The sequence below is a fragment of the Lithobates pipiens genome, unplaced genomic scaffold (genome assembly GCF_037356315.1).
Source record: "Lithobates pipiens isolate NorthernLeopardFrog02 unplaced genomic scaffold, aLitPip1_a1.2 Scaffold_22, whole genome shotgun sequence".
Lineage (NCBI taxonomy): Eukaryota > Metazoa > Chordata > Amphibia > Anura > Ranidae > Lithobates > Lithobates pipiens.
The window spans coordinates 228,939,798-228,959,680 of record NW_027507784.1 but is presented as its reverse complement, the minus strand read 5'-3'; the positions used below and the strand labels follow the sequence as shown (position 1 = coordinate 228,959,680).

The window sequence follows — 19,883 nt, the reverse complement described above, 5'->3', positions numbered from 1 at the left end:
CAGAAGATTTTGACAAAATGGGACAAATCTCAGTTGTCCCTGGATCGGCAGATCCAGGTGTGCCAGTTGGTCAGACACTAGCTGATCTGGTGGTTGAGGTCCCCGGTGATTCAGTCAGGAAAATCGTTCCTACCTCTGAAGTGGACAGTGATCACAACGGATGCCGGTCTATCTGGCTGGGGTCGAGTGATGGGGGTTCAGTCGGCTCAGGGCCTCTGGTCGATGGAAGAATCCAAGTTGCTGATCAAGCTGCTCGAATTGAGTGATCAGGCTGTGCCTCTCCACATGGTCGAAGAGACTGCAAGGTCGTCTGATCATGATCCAGTCAGATAACGCCACTGCGGTGGCATAAGTCAATCACTAAGGGGGAACTGGAAGCTCATTCACTGCACGGAAGGTCGCTCACATCCTTCAGTGGGCAGAGCGACACGTACCGGCCCTATCGGCCATCTACATCCCAGGAGTGGAGAACTGGCAGGTGGACTATCTGAGTCGACAGATGCTGGACCCAGGAGAATGGGCATTTCATCCGGAGACATTCAGGTTACTGTGCCTGAAGTGGGGCACACCAGATGTGGATCTTCTGGCCTCCCATCTCAACCAGAAGGTGCAAAGATTCGTGTCCAAGACAAGAGATCCGTGGTCAGACGTGCTGGTGGCTCCGTGGGATCAGTACCAGCTGAGCTACACCTTTCCTTCACTGAAACTGTTGCCACTCCTGCTTTGCAGAGTGGAAGCCGAAGGGGATCCCAGTAATACTGGTTGCCCCAGATTGGCCTCAGCATCCTTGGTACGCAGACCTGGTGTGTCTGGTGGCTGACGCTCCCTGCCGACTGCCATTGCAGGAGTACCTTCTGTCTCGAGGTCCAATTCTCCATCCTGTTGTACCATCGCTGGCTTTAACGGCATGGCTATTGAGAGCCAGGTGTTGAGGAACCGGGGTCTGTCGGACTCGGTGATCCATACTATGTTAAAGGCACAAAAATCTTCTTCCTGGAAGATATACCATCGTACCTGGAAGGCCTACATCTCCATGTGTGAGGAGAAAGGATGGCATCCGCACTCCTTTTCTATATCCAGGATCCTTCAGCGACCACTGGCGACTCACTAGTGAGTACCTTCGTTCAGGTGGTACGACATGTAGTCCCTCTGGTGCGTCCACTATTACCACCATGGGATTTGAAACCGCCACTTGAAAATATCAGGGAGATTCCCTTGTTGACTCATTCACAGAAAGTGGTCTTTCTAGTGGCCATCACATCGGGCAGGAGGGTTTCGGAACTGGCGGCCTTGTCCTGCAAGTCGCCTTATCTGGTTATCCACAAGGATAAGGTGGTGTTGCGTCCACAACCGTCTTTCCTACCGAAAGTTGTCTCGGCTTTTCATATCAATGAGCCATCGGTGTCCTAAGCCGAAGCACCCTAAGGAGGTGGCCCTTCACGCTCTGGACGTGGTTCGGGCTCTGAAGGTGTATTTGTCTGCCACGACTCCCTTTCGGAAGTCAGACTCACTGTTTGTTTCGGTGGCTGGTCCAAAGAAAGGCATGGCGGTCTTGTCGGCCACCATTTCCAGGTGGATCAGATGGATTGTGGTACAAGCCTACATCTTGAAGGGGCAGGTGCCCCCCTTTCCGGTCATGGCCCACTCCACAAGGGCAATCGGAACGTCTTGGGCCTTCTGACACCAAGGGTCTGTCGCTCAGGTGTGTTAAGCGGCAACCTGGTCGTCTGTCCACACGTTTACCAAGTTCTACATGGTAGACGTCAGTGCATAGGCTGATGCCTGCTTTGGCTGCAACGTTTTCCAGGCGGCCGTATAGTGTATGTGTGTGTGTGTGTGTGTGTGTATATATGTATATGTGTATATATAGATATATATAGATATATATAGATATATATAGATATATATAGATATATATAGATATATATAGATATATATAGATATATAGATATATATATATATATATATATATATATATATATATATATATATATATATATATATATATATATACTTTTTATTTTTTATTTTTTTATAAAAACACAGTACCGTTAAGTTAATGCACTGTTGGGTTGTATTCCACAGTTGTGGGTAGTCACTCCTGTTGAGGGTACCCTGGTTTTGTGGTGGATTTCTCCACGCACTGATGTTTTTTTGTGGGTTTAGTTTCACTAGTTCCCACTTGCCATGGTGGATGAAGTTTTTATGCTGTTTTTCCCACCCCTCGTTTGGCACTGCTTGGGGACGTCCCAATGGCTAAGAGAGGAGCTGTGTCAGTCGGTGAATATAAGAGAAAATAGGATTATTTTTTTTTGTACTCTCCGTAAAATCCTTTTCTCTATAATTCACCGACCGACACAGCACCCGCCCCTCCTTTTTTCTCTTTACGTTATACTGCTTGTTGACGTACTGAGGTCTGTTGGGCAGACTGGAGGGTTGTTGCCCAAGGGACTGCCCCCTGGGCGGAACTAAGAGTTCTGAGTGTTGTTACAACTAATGCCTAGTATCTTAGTAATGGGGCAAACAACCCAATGGCTAAGAGGAGCTGTTTCGGTCTGTGAATTACAGAGAAAAGGATGTGACGGTAAGTACAAAAAATACTATTTTTAGTGTACCTTCACATCTATGCGCTCCTCCATGTCAGACCAACAACTGGTCACCATGTACCTTGCCCTTTAAGGGGTATAAGGATCCTTTGGATGATTGTAACCTTTTTGGGTTTAAATGAATGCTAGGTAATCCCCAGCAGTAGTACTCAGAAGAATAAAGGAAACATACATAGTGCTAAATCATGTTTAAAACTTTTAATAAAAAATCCAAAATAAACTCACATTTCTGTGCACTGACTGGTGCACTCAGATTGCTCGCATCGCACGTTGGGGTGTGGCACCCCCTTAAGGATTGCTTGGATATTTGTGGCACCAGCCAACACACAGGATGAGAAAACTTCCTGGTTGGCCATTACCAAGCCCCACCCCAAAGGCTATCAACATTTTTTGCAGCAGCAACCACAGCAAGACCTTGTTCAGAGAGGTGTACTGTTTTCCTTCACTGTAAATCTCCAGTTTAAGGAGGACCCATAAGTTCTTTAACCACTTGCTTACTGGGCACTTAAAAACCCTTCCTGCCCAGACCAATTTTCAGCTTTCGGTGCTCTCACACTTTGAATGACAATTACTCAGTCATGCAACACTGTACCCAAATGAATTTTTTGTCCTTTTTTTCCCACAAATAGAGCTTTCTTTTGGTGGTATTTGATCACCTCTGGGGTTTTTATTTTTTGCGCTATAAATGAAAAAAGACCGAAAATTTTGAAAAAAAAAACGCATATTTCTTTGTTTCTGTGACAGAATTATGCAAATTATTAATTTTTCTTCATAAATTTTGGCCACAATTTATACTGCTACATATCTTTTGGTAAAAATAACCCAAATTAGTGGATATTATTTGGTCTTTGTGAAAGTTAGAGAGTCTACAAGGTGTGGTGCGAATCGCACAAAATTGATCACATCTGATGTACTGGTGGCCTATCTCGCTTCTTGTGACCCGAACAAGTCAAGAAAGTACAAATACCCCCCAAATGACCCCTTTTTGGAAAGTAGACATTCCAAGGTATTTAGTAAGAGGCACAGTGAGCTTTTTGATGTTGTCATTTTTTTCCCACAATTCTTTGCAAAATTAAGATTTCTCTTTTTTTTTTTTTTTTCTCCACAAAATTGTCATTGTAATTTCTCTTAGTTATTTCTCTCACGTGGCATGTGTATACCACAAATGACACCCCCCAAAAAATTCTGCTACTCCTCCTGAGTATTACAATACCACATGTGTGTGACTTTTTCACAGCCTGGCCACATAGAGAGGCCCAACATGCAGGTAGCGCCATCATGTGTTCTAGGAACATAAATTACACATCTAACTTGTTGACTATTTATTACACTTTTGAAGCACCAGGACAATGACACGTGACACTGATGACAGATGGCACTGATACGTGGCAATGATGACAGGTGGCACCGATGACAGATGGCACTAATAGGTGGCACCGATGACAGATGGCACTAATAGGTGGCACCGATGACAGATGGCACTAATAGGTGGCACCGATGACAGATGGCACTAATAGGTGGCACCGATGACAGATGGCACTAATATGTGGCACCGATGACAGATGGCACTAATATGTGGCACCGATGACACGTGGCACTAATATGTGGCACTGATGACACGTGGCACTAATACGTGGCACTGAAGACAGATGGCACTAATACGTGGCACCGATGACGCGTGACACTGATGACAGATGGCACTGATAAGTGGCATTGATGACACGTGACACTGACAACAGATGGCACGTGACACTGACAGGTGGCACTGATGACAAATGGCAATGACACGTGGCACTGATGACACGTGGCACTGACAGGTGGATTTATATATGATGGTCTTGAAAGATCAGACTTTCTTGTACCTCCTACTGACTAAGGCTTGTAACAGTGTCCATTTTAAATTATCTAGTGGTTCTCTCATGGAACCAATGCTTGCCACAAAAAAAAATCTACCTAGGGGATGGAATGTCTGTTTCTTGTCTTAGGCAGATAATAGAAAATTAGTGCCACCGAGAGGCTTTTTGGCCTCTAGGTCTGTCAATATCCTTATAGATACAGCCTCTCTGATGATGAAACTTTCTTTTGTAGGGTCAGAAGGGAGATAAGCAGAAGTGTCAATTAGATAATATTTAGAGTTTAACCACTTAAAGTGGTTGTAAACCCTTACAACACACTTTGACCTACAGGTAAGCCTAGATTAAGGCTTACCTGTAGGTCCAAGAAATATCTGCTAAACCTACACGGTTTAGGAGATATTTGCCGAAAGACAGGCACCGCTGTCTACGGCGCATGCACCATAGACAGCGGCGCACTGAGCGCAGCACCGTCAACGGCGAATATGCCGCGCGTGGCGGCTCCCAATGCGCAGGAGTGACGGCTTCGCCGAATGACAGCGGCACCCACCGAGAAGATGGATGCGCCGGACTACAGGGGACAGCAGTGACTTTGCTGGCTCCTGTGTCAGGTAAGTGACACATAATGGACTACTATACAATGCATAGTAGTCCATTATGCTTTACCTCTGCAGGAAATGAAAGAGGAAGTATACTCATCAGGGTTTACTTCCTCTTTAAGGACCGAGCTTCTTTCTGAGATTTGGTGTTTACAAGTTAAACAGGTTTTTTGCTAGAAATTTACTTAGAACCCCAAACATATATATATATATATATTTTTCTATAACACCCTAGAGAATTAAATGGCAGTTGTTGCAATACTTTCTGTCACACCGTATTTGTGCAGCGGTCTTACAAACGCACTTTTTTTTGAGAAAAACACATTTTTGAATTAAAAAGAAAAGACAACAGTAAAGTTAGCACAATATTTTTTTTTTTTTTTATATATTGTGAAAGATAATGTTACACCGAGTAAATTAATACCCAACTTGTCACGCTTAAAAATTGCACCAGCTTGTGGAATGGCGACAAACCTTTACCCTTAGAAATCTCCAAAAATTCTAAGGGTTGCATGTTTTGAGTTAGAGGAGGTCTAGGGCAAGAATTATTGCTCTCGCTCTAATGATCGCTGCAATACCTCACGTGTGGTTGAATACGGTTTTCATATGCGGGGGGGGGGGGGGCTACTCATGTATGCGTTCTCTTCTGCACACACTTTTAAATTTTTACACTGTTCTTTTAGAAATGTAAGTGTTTTTTTTTGTTGTTTTGTTTTTTTCTATTACAAGTAATGTAAACCTAATAGAAAAAAAAAAGCATGACAGGACCTCTTAAATATGAGATCTGGGGTCAAAAGGACCTCAGATCTCATATTTACACTAAGGCAGACACGCACGCATAGACGGACTCTTCTTTCCCAAGTGCTGCTGTGCTGTCAATTCATAAAGTGCTGAAATGATTGATATCCACCCAGGTAAATACATTTTGCAATTGTGTATATATTTTTTGCTCATTTATTTGAACTTTCACTGGCTACATGCTTGTTTATGAATCTTTTTCTTTCTTTTTCTTTCTCCACATTTTAGTTCAAGCCTAGCACTCGGTAAAACAATTTCAGTTGTATATATGCATTTTTGCACATTTTGAATTTTCACTGGCTACATGCTTATTTATGAAATTTCACAAATTCTTTGTCTTTTACACATTTAGTCTAGTCTATATTAGCACTTTACTATTATCCACTTTTGCTGGTTTTCACTTTGGTATTCCCATTGATTCAATATGTGTTTGAATCTGTGACACTACTGTAGATGAAACAAATCCCAATCCCTGCACCAAGTGAGTATAATGCCGCCACCACCACAGTTGAAAATGGACTCTTACCAAAGAGACTAACTATTTATTATGAAGGGTCAAACAGGCTAGATGTTCTAATCCCCAGCACTGGTCACCGGTGGGGGGTGTAGAAAAGTCACATCAGGGTCAATCCTAGAGTAACTGAAAACTCTTCTCAGTGTCCAAATCCCAGATAAATAGAAAAAATGCTAGATAGTGTAAAACCTCTCACCGATTTAATTTGATTGGATGCATGTACTTTGTTTACTCTGAATTTATTAAAAAGTACAAAGCATTGCACATTAAAGAATGGTGGCTGATACTTTAAATCATTTCTTAATGATTAATTCAACGATGTTTTGCAATTTTTTCCTTTTAGCTGCTGTATAGCAATCTTGATGTTTGTAGCAAGCTGTGATGTCTCTAGCTGTGTTTATCCATACGATTGTTTGCTTGAGCTCGTGTCATCATTTCTATCACATGACAGCCATAAAACAACCCCTTATGCTCAAATCTCCCACCCCCCCTGATTAAGCTCCAAGGGGTGGGGCAAAACTTTGGGTGTATGGCCTGGCTGTAGTTTGGGCTGAGGCTGCCATTCCTCTCACTTCATGCACATGGGTCTGCTTCATGATTTGTTGCTTAGCACTTCTTGGCAGGGTCTTTTACTTTGACATTACTTCCAACCAATCTGTTGTATTTTATTTTATTTTATTTTATTTTTTTCACGTGCAGTTACTGCCCGAGACTTTAGCCGATGGCAGTAATCATTGTGTTTTGCCAGCAGGGAAGGCTCTCCACTGGCAGAACACACTATCGCTGCCGGAGAACAGCTGTTGATTAGAGGTCGACCGATATATCGGCCGGCCGATATTTGCAGTTTTTTAATTAATCAGCATCGGCCGATTGTGCTGATAAAAAGCCGATTTAGAACTACAGCGGGACTTTGAAATGACTTCTGTAATAGAAGTCAGTGCAAGTTGCTGAGTCGTCATAGAAACCCTTTCCTCCTCTCTGGGCAGTCTGCCAAGAAAAGAGCAAAATGATACAATGTTTACACTTCAATGAATGAAGTCATCTCAGTGTGTAAAGTTCTCAGTTTAACCATTTAAAGACTAAATCTTTTCTGACACTTGTTGCTTACAAGTAAAAATCCTGTATTTTCTGCCAGAAAATCACTTGGACCCCCCAAAATTTATATATATATTTTTTAGCAGAGATCCTAGGGAATAAAATAGCGGTTGTTGCAATATTTTGTCACACGGCATTTGCACAGAGGTCTTTCAAATGCATTTTTTGGGGAAAAAAATACACAATTTAAAAAAATAAATAAATAAATAAAAACAGTAAAGTTAGCCCATTTTTTTTCGCCCAAAAGTTTTGACTACCTGTTTTTATTTAATATATAGGTGTTTTTTTTTTTTTTATCTAAATCATACATACAAGTAAACTGATTGGAGGTTTGTTTTGTTTAATAAATGTTTAAATGTAAGAAATTTTCTGTATCACTTATGAAGGCTGCTTTCACACTGGAGCGGGCAGGCGTTGATGGTAAAACGCAAGTTTTAGCGGCTCTTTACCATCATTTTAGCGGTGCTATTTTGCTGCTAGTGGGGCACATATAACCCAGCTAGCGGCCAAGGAAGAGGTTAAATGCGCCCGTGAAGCACCACTGCCAAATCGCATTGCATGCGCTTCGGCAGTGGTGCCCATTCATATCAATGGGCAGGAGTGGTGGAGGAGCGGTATACACCACTCCAAACGTGCTGCTTTTTTTTTTTTAAGATCCTGCCAGCGCATCCCCTCAGTGTGAAAGCACTCTTTCACACAGACTGCAGGGGAGCCATTTTGCAGGCACTTTACAGGTGCTATTTTTAGCCCAAATGCGCCTGAAAAACGCCCCAGTGGGAAAGGTGTGTTAGATTTTATGAGATCAAAGGGGATTAAAAAATAATAAAATAAATAAAAAAGGAAAAAAATAAATAAAATAAAATCGGCCTAAAAAATTGGCATCATATATCGGCTATCGGCCGCCATGATTTCTAAATATCGGCATCGGCCAGAGAAAAACCCATATCGGTCGACCTCTACTGTTGATGGGAAACCGATTTTATAAAAGGAAAATCACATCATTGGCTTGCCTTAAAGAGACATGCATCTATTCTTTATCTTCTATTTTATGAATCTAAAATGTTGTGTTGTGTGAATATGAATTTGCTGTAATAAAGGTTATCCTTTTTTTATCAGAAACTGCAAGCTAGGAAGACACCTGGAGAAGTGGAAAGTGCAAGCAAGATTCAAGAGCCAGCACTGATGGAGTTGGCCAAGAGGCAACAACTGATTGATAAAGCTGATAAAGACTCAAAAGCACCAATCAAAAATAAAAAAGCCTGTTCTACAAAATGGGGAATTGAGGATGGTGAAAGTCAGCAATCTTCATATAACAATCGCATTCTCACAAAAACTGCTATAAAATCTGCAGTAAAGCTCTCAAAATCTGTCAGAAAGGCTCCTCTGACTAAAAACTTGAGCAAAAAAAGAAATTGATTATTCTACAGTATACAAATCTTGCTGATATAAAGAACATAAATGCAATATATTTGTTTTTGTATGTACTTTTAAATTTGAAAAGAAGAAATTCTATTGACAAAAATCTTTTTTTCAAAATTTTGCACACCAAATGTTAGATCTGTATATGAATTAATCTTGCAAAAAACAAATGCATTTTAATTGTAGGTTCCCATTTAAAAAAAATACTACCCTTTTAAAAATCTTGTAACCAATAAAAAATGCGTTTGGGTTAAATATATTACCCCAGGAAGGAAAGCTTCTTTTGTGCCCGCTCGTTTCTTTTTTTTTATTCCCCCACCATGGGGAACCAGGGGTTTGATGTACTCTTGGTTTATGACTAACCACTGTAAACTTTAGTGTAAGATTTGAATAAGACCATGATCTGATGGTAATTGCGTTGTCATCTGCTCTAACTTTTACTGAAACCACAGATTTATTTAATCTTTAACCAGAGTTGTATGCTTAGGTCTAAGGGGTAGAAGAAATGCTTTTTCTGACATTTGGTGTTTACAAGTTAAAATCCATATTTTTTGCTAGAAAATTACTTGGAACCCACAAACATATATAATTTTTAGCAGAGAATCTAGAGAATAAAATGGTGATTGTTGCAATATTTTATGTCGCACAGTATTTGTGCAGCGTTGTTTTAAACGCAACTTTTTGGGAAAAGGGACACTTTCATGAATTTTTAAAAAACTAAACAGTAAAGTTAGCCCAATTTATTTTTTATTTTTTGTATAATGTGAAAGATGCTATGCTGAGTAGATACCAAACATGTCACTCTTTTATAATTGTATGCAATCGTGAAATGGCAACAAACTACAGTACCTAAAAATCTTCATAGGTGCCGCTTTCATTTTTATTTTTATTTTTTTACAGTTACCAGGTTAGAGTTAGAGGAGGTCTAGTGCTAGCATTATTGCTCTCGTTTTGACGATCGTGGCGATACTTCACATGTGTGATTTGAACAGTTTACATATGCGGGTGTAACTTTGGTATGCTTTTTTTGCTGCGTGGTGGCGCTTTAACCACTTCCCGACCAGCGCACGACTATGTACGTCGACAGAATGGCACGGGCAGGCATATTGGCGTACAGGTACGTCCAATATTCAATGCCGCCCTGCCATCGGGAGCGCGCCGCGCTCCCGCGCTGGTCGGGACCCCCGTGAGTCCGGTCACGGGACTCGATCGCCGCGGGCATCCCCGCGATCATCTCACGGAGCGGCCGAATGGAGGAAATGCCGAGTAAACAGCATTTCTCCATTCTGCCTAGCAACTAGTGACTCTGATCTCTGCTCCATGTGATTGGAGCAGAGATCAGTGTTCACTAAATGAAAGCCCAACCCCCCCACAGTTAGTAACACACCCCTAGGAACACTTAACCCCTACACTGCCAGTGTCATTTACACAGGAATCACTGCATTTATATAGCAGTGATTACTATAACTTTTGCACAAACCAATCAATAATCGCTTATTGTGTTTTTTTTTTAACCAAAAATATGTAGAATACGTATCGGCCTAAACTGAGGGAAAAATTTTTTTTTTTATATGCCAGTGTCATTTACACAGGAATCACTGCATTTATATAGCAGTGATTACTGTATAAATGACAATGGTCCCAAAAATGTGTCAAAAATGTCCGATGGGTCCCCCACAATGTCGCAGTCACAATAAAAATCGCTGATCGCCACCATTACTAGTAAAAAAAAAAAAAAAAATGTTATAAAACTATCCCTATTTTGTAAACGCTATAACTTTTGCACAAACCAATCAATAATCGCTTATTGCGATTTTTTTTTTTTTTACCAAAAATATGTAGAATACGTATCAGCCTAAACTGAGGGAAAAAAATGTTTTTTTATATATTTTTGGGGGATATTTATTATAACAAAAAGTAAAAAATAATGCGTTTTTTTCAAAATTGTCGCTCTATTTTTGTTTATAGCGCAAAAAATACCGCAGGGGTGATCAAATACCACCAAAAGAAAGCTCTATTTGTGGGAAAAAAGGACGTTAATTTTGTTTGGGAGCCACGTCGCACGACCGCGCAATTGTCAGTTAAAGCGACGCAGTGCCGAATCGCAAAAAGTGGTCTGGTCTTTGACCAGCAAATTGGTCCGGTCTGAAAGTGGTTAAAAAAAAAAAATTTCTTATTTTTATATTAAATTGTGTTTAAAAAAAAAATTCCAAATTTGCCTGCAGCTGCAGGCATCATCCTGGTATAACCCCCCCCCCCCCCCCCCCCAAAGCTAAGCCTGCATACGCTCGGCGAGAAGGGGTTACAGGGCTTGTACAACCACTTTTACCTACAGGTAAGGCCTCATGCACACGAGACGCAGTTAAACGCGCGTTCAGATGCAGTTGGACAGTTTTTTCAACTGCCCCTGAACTCATTCAATGTTATCCTATGTGTCCATGCACACAGTCTCGTTTTTTTTCCGTTTTTATGCAGTTGCGTTTAATCTCGTTTTTCCAGAAGCAAAAAAATGCGTTCAGAAGCAAAAATTTCCACGTTTCAGACGCAAAACGCGGCAAAAAGCCGCTACCGCGTTTAGCCGCGTTTGCGTTTATATGCATTTTTAAAGGTGACCTTTTTTTTACATTAAAAATCTCAAAAATGATTGCAAATGATGAAAAACCATTAGAAAAATATTTTAAGCAATTGCAAGTGGACAATCCACAACTTGTGGCAAGTGACATGGCAGGTGGCAAGGGACGTGGCAAGTGACATGGCAGGTGGCAAGTGATGTGGCAAGTGGACAATCCACAACTTGTGGCAAGTGACGTGGCAGGTGAAGTGGCAAGTGACGTGGAAAGTGGACAATCCACAACTTGTGGCAGGTGACGCGGCAAGTGACCTGGCAGGTGACGTGGCAAGTTGAAAATCAACAACTTGTGGCAGGTGACGGGCAATTGACGTGGCAAGTGGACAATCCACATCTTGTGGCAGGTGACGTGGAAAGTGGTGTGGCAAGTGGACAATCCACAACTTGTGGCAGGTGATGTGGCTGGTGACGTGGCAAGTGGACAATCCACAACTTGTGGCAGGTGACGTGGAAAGTGGACAATCCACATCTTGTGGCAAGTGACGTGGCATGTGATGTGGCAAGTGACGTGGCAAGTAGACAATCCACAACTTGTGGCAGGTGATGTGGCAAGTGACGTGGCAGGTGATGTGGCAAGTGACGTGGCAAGTGGACAATCAACAGCTTGTGGCATGGCAGATGACGTGGAAAGTGGACAATCCACATCTCGTGGCAAGTGACGTGGCAGGTGACGTGGAAAGTGGTGTGGCAAGTGGACAATCCACAACTTGTGGCAGGTGATGTGGCAGGTGATGTGACAAGTGGACAATCCACATCTTGTGGCAAGTGACGTGGCAAGTGGACAATCCAAAACTTGTGGCAGGTGACGTGGCAAGTGGACAATCCACAGCTTGTGGCAAGTGACATGGCAGGTGGCAAGTGATGTGGCAAGTTAACAATCCACAACTTGTGACAGGTGACGTGGCAAGTGATGTGGCAGGTGGAAATCCACAACTTGTGGCAGGTGGCATGGCAGGTGACATGGAAAGTGGACAATCCACATCTTGTGGCAAGTGACGTGGCAGGTGATGTGGCAAGTGGACAATCCACAACTTGTGGCAGGTGATGTGGCAAGTGAGGTGGCAGGTGATGTGGACAATCCCCAAGTGAGGTGGCAGGTGACGTGGCAAGTGGACAATCCACAACTTGTGACGTGGCAAGTGGACAATCCCCAACTTGTGGCAAGTGACGTGGCAAGTGGACAATCCAAAACTTGTGGCAGGTGACGTGGCAAGTCACGTGGCAAGTCACGTGGCAGTTGGACAATCCACAACTTGTGGCAGGTGACGTGGCAGTTGGACAATCCACAACTTGTGGCAGATGACGTGGCAGTTGGACAATCCACAACTTGTGGCAGATGACGTGGCAAGTGGACAATCCACAACTTGTGGCAGGTGCCGTGGCAAGTGACACGCTAAATACAAGTACACTGCAGCTCTCACAGCTGCTGCTACTCACTCTGGTCTCACAAACTTGCTGAAATAGTTAATAATACTGTTTTTTTTGAGCTGCGGAGGGTCTATGATGTTAGCTTAACTAAACGCTTCTAGACGCAAACGTGGTAAAACGCCGCTAAATCGCGGTAAAAATCGCGGCAAAACGCGAGTTTCTAAACGCCGGTTTCAACATGTGTCCAGCAGCGTTTGCATCTGCGTCTCGTGTGCATGAAGCCTAAGCCTATATTAAGGCATAACTGTAGGAGCTTGAAATATCTATCAAATATTTACAAAAAAGCGATCACCAATCTCTACAGCGCATGCCCACTTTAAAAAGGGCACATCGTGCTATTTCTAATAGGGGCCATGTTGTGACTGGCGGCTCCTGCACGCATGCACTCAAGTGACATCACCTGACTCCGGCCAGTCACAAAGGCGGAGTTCACAGCCCCGGAAAGTAAGAGGGTATGAAGATGGACGCTTGCTGCTAGTGGGGATAGCAGTGACATCACAGGCTTCGGTTTCAGGTAAGTGACACGTAATGGGCTACCATGCGATACATGGCCCATTATGCTTTACCTTTACAGGGAAATAAAGAGGAAGTAAAACCCACCAGGCTTTACTTCCTATAAGTGCCCAGTAAGCAAGTGGTTAAAGAGACTGAGGGGATCAAGTTGCACAACTTTAATGATGGTTGCTGGAGCTAGAAATTGGGTAACTGTTAAAACATTTCTTTATTGTACGTGATATGACACAAGGTTCTTCATATTCATAACTTTTTGAGTTATGGTGCCATGTTAGGGTGAATGGACATTAAGCAGAAAAATAAGAATCCCTGCCTAGACATCCTAGCTCAGCCTCAGTTTTGAGCTAGTGTCTGAAGGTGCCTCTGTGGAAAGTTTATTTTAACCTCATTCTCGGCTCCCCAGGTGGCTGAGTTGGTTACCTGTTGGCCCTGGATGCTTCTGGCGGCATCCTGCTGGTGGGGAACTATATAGGTTTTGGTCAGTGATCCTATGTGCGCTAGACAAACAGAATATGGACCTGGGAGCCTAAATAACATTGGATATAGGGAGGGATGTCGCCCACAAATAAGGGGAGGGCGACTGCATATAGAACACTATAAAAACAAAAAAGCATTATTGATTATCCAAGGGCTACTTCCTCATAGTTGTATTGTAAAGCTAAAACCACCTCAAAGGAAGCAAAATTCTACATAACTTTCAGTCCTCCTTTCCTCCTAAAGTGATGTCACCACTCTACCCTCCCAACCCAACAGGGACTGGATTATATATCAATCAAGGGGCTGCCTTTCGGCTACTGCTCTAAAAGTGACATAACATGAAAAAGAAAGCCCTATCTCAGTGAACAAAGAATGGTATACCGTGACTTCCATCAAGGGATATATTTATATACACTATAGGTACCACCCACTCATCTATTTCATATACGAGCAGGGCTTAAAACTACCTCAGTAGCTATTTGAAAAGTATAAAAAGAAACAAACAAACATGGAAACTGCCTTCCGCTACTTGCTAACACACAAACCCCCTAGGTAATTATGGGTAACCAGTAGAAGAGGGTGCAAAAAATATCTTTTGTTCAATATTCTGATTTGGATGGGGCAATGAGTTGGGGTAGCCTTGTGCTTTAAATCTGTATCTGAGTTCTCTACTTTCCTGATCCAAAGTAGGCTTTCTAAATGTGTTGTTGCCCCCCCCCCCTTCACTCTTATACACTCTTTAACTACTTCAGCCCCAGAAGGATTTGCCCCTTTAATGACCAGAGCACTTTTTACAATTTGGCAAGGCACTGCTTTAATTGCGCGCTCATGCAGAGCTGTACCAATGTGCATTAGAAGCTTATGCCACACATCGCTCACTCTTCTAACTGCTGGAAGTCCTATCTGACACTTTTTGTTTACATGAAAAAATAACAGAAAATGTAATTCAAATACCATAATTTGCCTTTCTGGGCGAGCTCCATGGCAGCATGGCTGGGTGTAGGCTCTGCCCCCTCATGCCTCCTTGACTTAACTCATGTAAACTTGCACCCACCTACAGCCTCTGCTTTCTGTAACTAGTCCTACCAAGCTGGGTGGGATCTGTGCTGCCATGAAGCTTGTCAGGAATGGAAAATTACAGTAAGTATTTGAATTCAATTTTCTGTTTTCCTGATGGCTCCATGTCAGCACAGCTGGGAGCTAACTAGCTAAAATGGGAGGGATAATGCTACACTCATCTCAATTTTGGCGGAAACAAAACAGAAGCTAGGATCCCTCTGCCAAACTCAATTGTCCTTAAGCTATGAATATATTGGTGCCCACGTAGCTGTCTTGCAGATAGTTTCAGACACTCGGCCTGCTCCCACTCTCGAGGTCGAGACCCTTCCAGTGAAGAATGCCATGATTCTCCTGGCACAGCCTACCCTTTCAACTTGTAGGCCAAGGAGATGACCTTTACCAACCAAAAGGCAATAATCTTGCTGGAAGCTGTAAAATCATGTGTTCATCTGGAATGACAGATGCTCCGACTTCCTGGTGGGAGAAGTCGCTGTGATTAAACATTTTAAAGCTTGGCCCACATCCAATGGGCTCATTTCTTAAACACTTCCCAAAAGGAACGTAGGAGGACAACCTCTTGTGTGATATGGAATCTGAAGGTCAGTTCAGGCACAAAATTCGAGCATTGGCATGAGCACCCTGTCTGGGAAGTACGTGAGTATGGGTTCTTTAAATCCCAAGGCCACTAATGCTGACTCTTCTGACTGATATTATTGCCACCATTTTTCAGTGAGCGGTACCACAGGGTGATTAAAGGGCTCTGATGCAATAGTGTCCAACAGCAACTGGAGATATAATTTCTTAAACAATTTGAGGTTTCAACCAAACTGCAACTGTATAATTAAGTGTTGGATGCTGCCCACTGTATGCCTGTGAAGGCAGAGATAGCCGATATGTGTGCCTATAGCATAACGCTTAGACCCAAATCAAGCCACGCCTGCAGGCATTTCAGAATACGCTTCTGAAGAGTCCAGCATAAAATCTTGATCAGCAATAATACTGGGAGTTTATGCCATATTCTACTATAGGCACGGTTAGCGCTGTTCTTGTTTTTGTAAAGCCCCATACACACTATCAGTTTTTCTGCTGAGTTTTTCCTTCAGATTTACCAAAACCATATAATAGGAGGTCAAACCTTAGGAGTTTCAATTTGTATGCAATCAGGTGGAAGCTGAGAATCAGAGGGTTCAGCAGAAAGGCATAAGCTGTCTTGGAGATCCACTCTGCGGTCAGCACCTCCACCCTGATTTGCTTGCGGATTCTGGGCCCTGGAATTGAACTTCAGCAACTTGGTGTAGACTGGGGATGTGAGCAGTTTACCTCTGGAAGAAAAATAACAAGCTCTGTTTGTTCTCGATAGACTTGCAGTAGTCTGGGCCATTGATTGTCGTCCAGACTTGTCCTGGACAAATAGTTTTGCCTGAAGATTCTTCTGACCAGGCACATAGACTGCAGAACATTGACTTTGGCAGATTTTAGAATTAGAGAAACCTCCTTCAGAAGGGAGAGACAGGCTTGTTTCCAAATGTAGGCCAGAGTTGTTGCGCTGTCCAACTTTACCAGGACAGGCTTACCCCGGATGAGGTGACTGAAGGCCAAGAGCCTGAAATGCTGCTGTCAACTCCAGGACGTTGGACTCTTGAAAAAGACCATTGGCCCTGAGCCCATTGCTCTTGATGTAGGGCTCCCCTACTACTTTGCTGGTGTCTGACTGCACCACCAACTACTAGGTCATCAGAAGGGAATGACATCGCAGACGATTTTGTTTCTTAAACCACAAGTTTAGGCCACTGGTCCAGAAAACCAACTTGAATGGGAGCAAGAGTTAAACTGAACCTACCTGAGCTGCTGGAGCGAGGTCATTTCTATGGTTCAATCTGAGACATGAAAGATCTCCAAATATAGCCTAAAATGCTTGCCTTAAGGGACCACGTGTCAATCGCCAAAGCCGTACCTATGTCCACAGAGGAGCCACATAGTGACCCAAGGCATGTAGAGATGGCACTACCCAAAATAACAGAAAGCTTCTCAGTTTTTCCTGGACTCCCAGCCAGAAATGAAGAAGCTAACCTCTCTGGAGTGAGAGTGAGCGTGCAGACTGACTCTTGAGTTTTTCGGTCTCCTTTATCTCAGCAGACATTCATCTTGAAGCAGGAAGCCAAACTAACCACTATTAAATTTAGGCTTGACCTTCTATGATCAATAAAAATGCAGAGATAGGGCGTAACTTTGACATCCTGCTGTGACAACATTTCAATCTTGTAGAATGAACACTTGATCTATCCAACATAAGGAAATTGTCAAGCTCTCCTCTGGAGGTACTTAAAATATTTCCAAAGCTTCACCTCTATTTAAAGGCATTTTGCCAACCTTACCAATCTGAACAAAGGTCATCCTCATCTTCCTGTTCAGAAGACATTAACCACTTACAGACCGGACCATTTTGCTGGTCAAAGACCAGACCACTTTTTGCGATTCGGCACTGCGTTGCTTTAACTGACAATTGCACGTGCGACGTGGCTCCCAAACAAAATTTACGTATTTTTTCCCACAAATAGAGCTTTCTTTTGGTGGTATTTGATCACCCCTGCGATTTTTATTTTTTGCGCTATAAACAAAAATAGAGCGACAATTTTGAAAAAAACGCATTTTTTTATTTTTGTTATAAATATCCCCCAAAAATATATAAAAAAAAATTTTTTTCCCTCAGTTTAGGCCGATACGTATTCTACATATTTTTGGTAAAAAAAAATCACAATAAGCGATTATTGATTGGTTTGTGCAAAAGTTATAGTAATCACTGCTATATAAATGCAGTGATTCCTGTGTAAATGACACTGGCAGTGAAGGGGTTAAGTGTTCCTAGGGGTGTGTTACTAACTGTGGGGGGGGGGTTGGGCTTTCATTTAGTGAACACTGATCTCTGCTCCAATCACATGGAGCAGAGATCAGCGTCACTAGTTGCTAGGCAGAATGGAGAAATGCTGTTTACACGGCATTTCCTCCATTCAGCCATCCCGTGAGACAATCGCGGGTATGCCCGCGGCGATCGAGTCCGCGGGACCCGCGACGGGACTCACGGGGGTCCCGACCGGAATGTTCGCGATGGCAGGGCGGCATTGAAGATTGGATGTACCTGTACGCCAATATGCCTGCCCGTGCCATTCTGCTGACGTACATCGGCCTGCGCTGGTCGGGAACTGGTTAAAGAGGTTAGGTTGGCTTGAGAAGGCCCTGAATAGAAGACTGTAAATTGCCAGAATTGATGGCCCTTTGCAGAAGATGAATTTAGCAATTCCTTTAGAGTGTGTCGACCATTTGCTTAATTGTGACAACTTGGTCACCATCATCTTAATCACAGTGATTGTGATCCTGAACAAAATAGGAATCACATGTTCGTTCTCCTCTTCTTGGGAAGAAGCTGATAAGGGTTAATTTGCCTGAGGAGGTTCTGAGACTACTCATTGGGACCATGTATAACCCCTTCACAGAGCGCGTGAAAAACGACTCCTTTAGAATGTATTGACCACATGCTTACTGAATGTGACAAACGGTTAGGTGTCCTCGTCATCTTTATCCTTAGTTGCTTGAACAAGGCAACATTCTTGCAGGCATGTTCGTCTGTCTTCTCTTTGGAAGAATGCGAAGCAGATTGTTTGCCTGGGAAGGCTTGGAGACTGCTCGGTAACCCTTTCACAGGGTGAGTGGAAACACTCCTTTAGAGTATATTGACCACAGGCTTAATGAATGTGACGTGTTAGGTGTTGTCATCTTTATCCTTGGTTGCTTGAACAAAGCAGAATTTACCGTATGCGGTCATGTCCATTCGGAAAATGGTCTGTTTCATCTGGTATGGCTTAGGCAGCTTGTCATTGCCAGAGCAGATAACCCTTTCAAAGGGTGAGCAGAAACCACCCCTTTAGAGTGTATTAGCAATGTTTTTATTGAATGTGACATCCTATTAGGTGTCATCCTTATCTCTGGCTGCTTGAGCCAGTATGATACATACTGTCAAGCCCATCCATGTATTCCTCTTATAGAGTCTGAAGAGGGATGTTTTGCTTGGGAAAGCTATAAGACTGCTCCTTGCCAAATAATTTAACCCCTTCATAGGGTAAGTGGGAATAACTCCTTTGAGTGTATTGGCCACTTGTTTAATAAATAAGACTACCTGTTGGGTATCCTCATCTATGGTTGCTTAACCACTTCAATACCGGGCACTTTCGCCCCCTTCCTTCCCAGCCCAATTTTCAGCTTTCATCGCTCTAGCGCTTTCAGTGACAATTGCGCGGTCATGCTACACTGTACCCAAATGAAATTTTTATCATTTTGTTCGCACAAATAGAGCTTTATTTTGGTGGTATTTATTCACGACTCCGTTTTTAATTTTTTTGCGATATAAGCGCAAAAAAGCGGAAATTTGGAAAAAAAAAACAATATTTTCTTTTTTCTACTTCAATAAAAATCCAATAAAATCAAATTTTGTCATAAATTTAAGCCAAAATGTATTCTGCTACATGTTTTTGGTAAAAAAAAATCAGTTAAGTGTATAATAATTGGTTTGTGTGATCACGGACATATGTACGCAAATGATCATGTACATATGTGTGCAGGTGATCACGTACATATGTGTGCAGATAATCATTGGGACATGTGATTTTAGTGGGACATATGTGGGGGACATGTTTTTATTATTAGGGACATGTGTTTTTATTATTTGGGGACATGTATGTTTTGGGGACATGTGTGGGGACATTGTGTTTATACTGTGTGATGTGTTTACTGTGTGGTGTGTTTACTGTGTACACTAGACTGGTGATCAGTGAGTAAAAAGCTGTAAAAACAGCTCATACTCACTGATCAGCAGCCGGCTGCAGCGATCTGCTCTCCTCT

At 42.6% G+C, this 19,883-nt stretch overlaps 1 protein-coding gene across 1 annotated transcript in view; it reads left to right on the top strand.

Annotated features, from left to right (window-relative positions):
* The window catches only part of RSL1D1 (ribosomal L1 domain containing 1), a 218,784-nt gene extending 209,624 nt beyond the window's left edge, over positions 1–9,160 (top strand). Inside the window, exon 8 of the mRNA XM_077448904.1 lies at positions 8,582–9,160. Coding sequence (XP_077305030.1) covers positions 8,582–8,881 — 300 coding nt within the window. The 3' untranslated portion in view covers positions 8,882–9,160. The remainder of the gene's footprint in view (positions 1–8,581) is intronic.
* Positions 9,161–19,883: the final 10,723 nt, after the last annotated feature.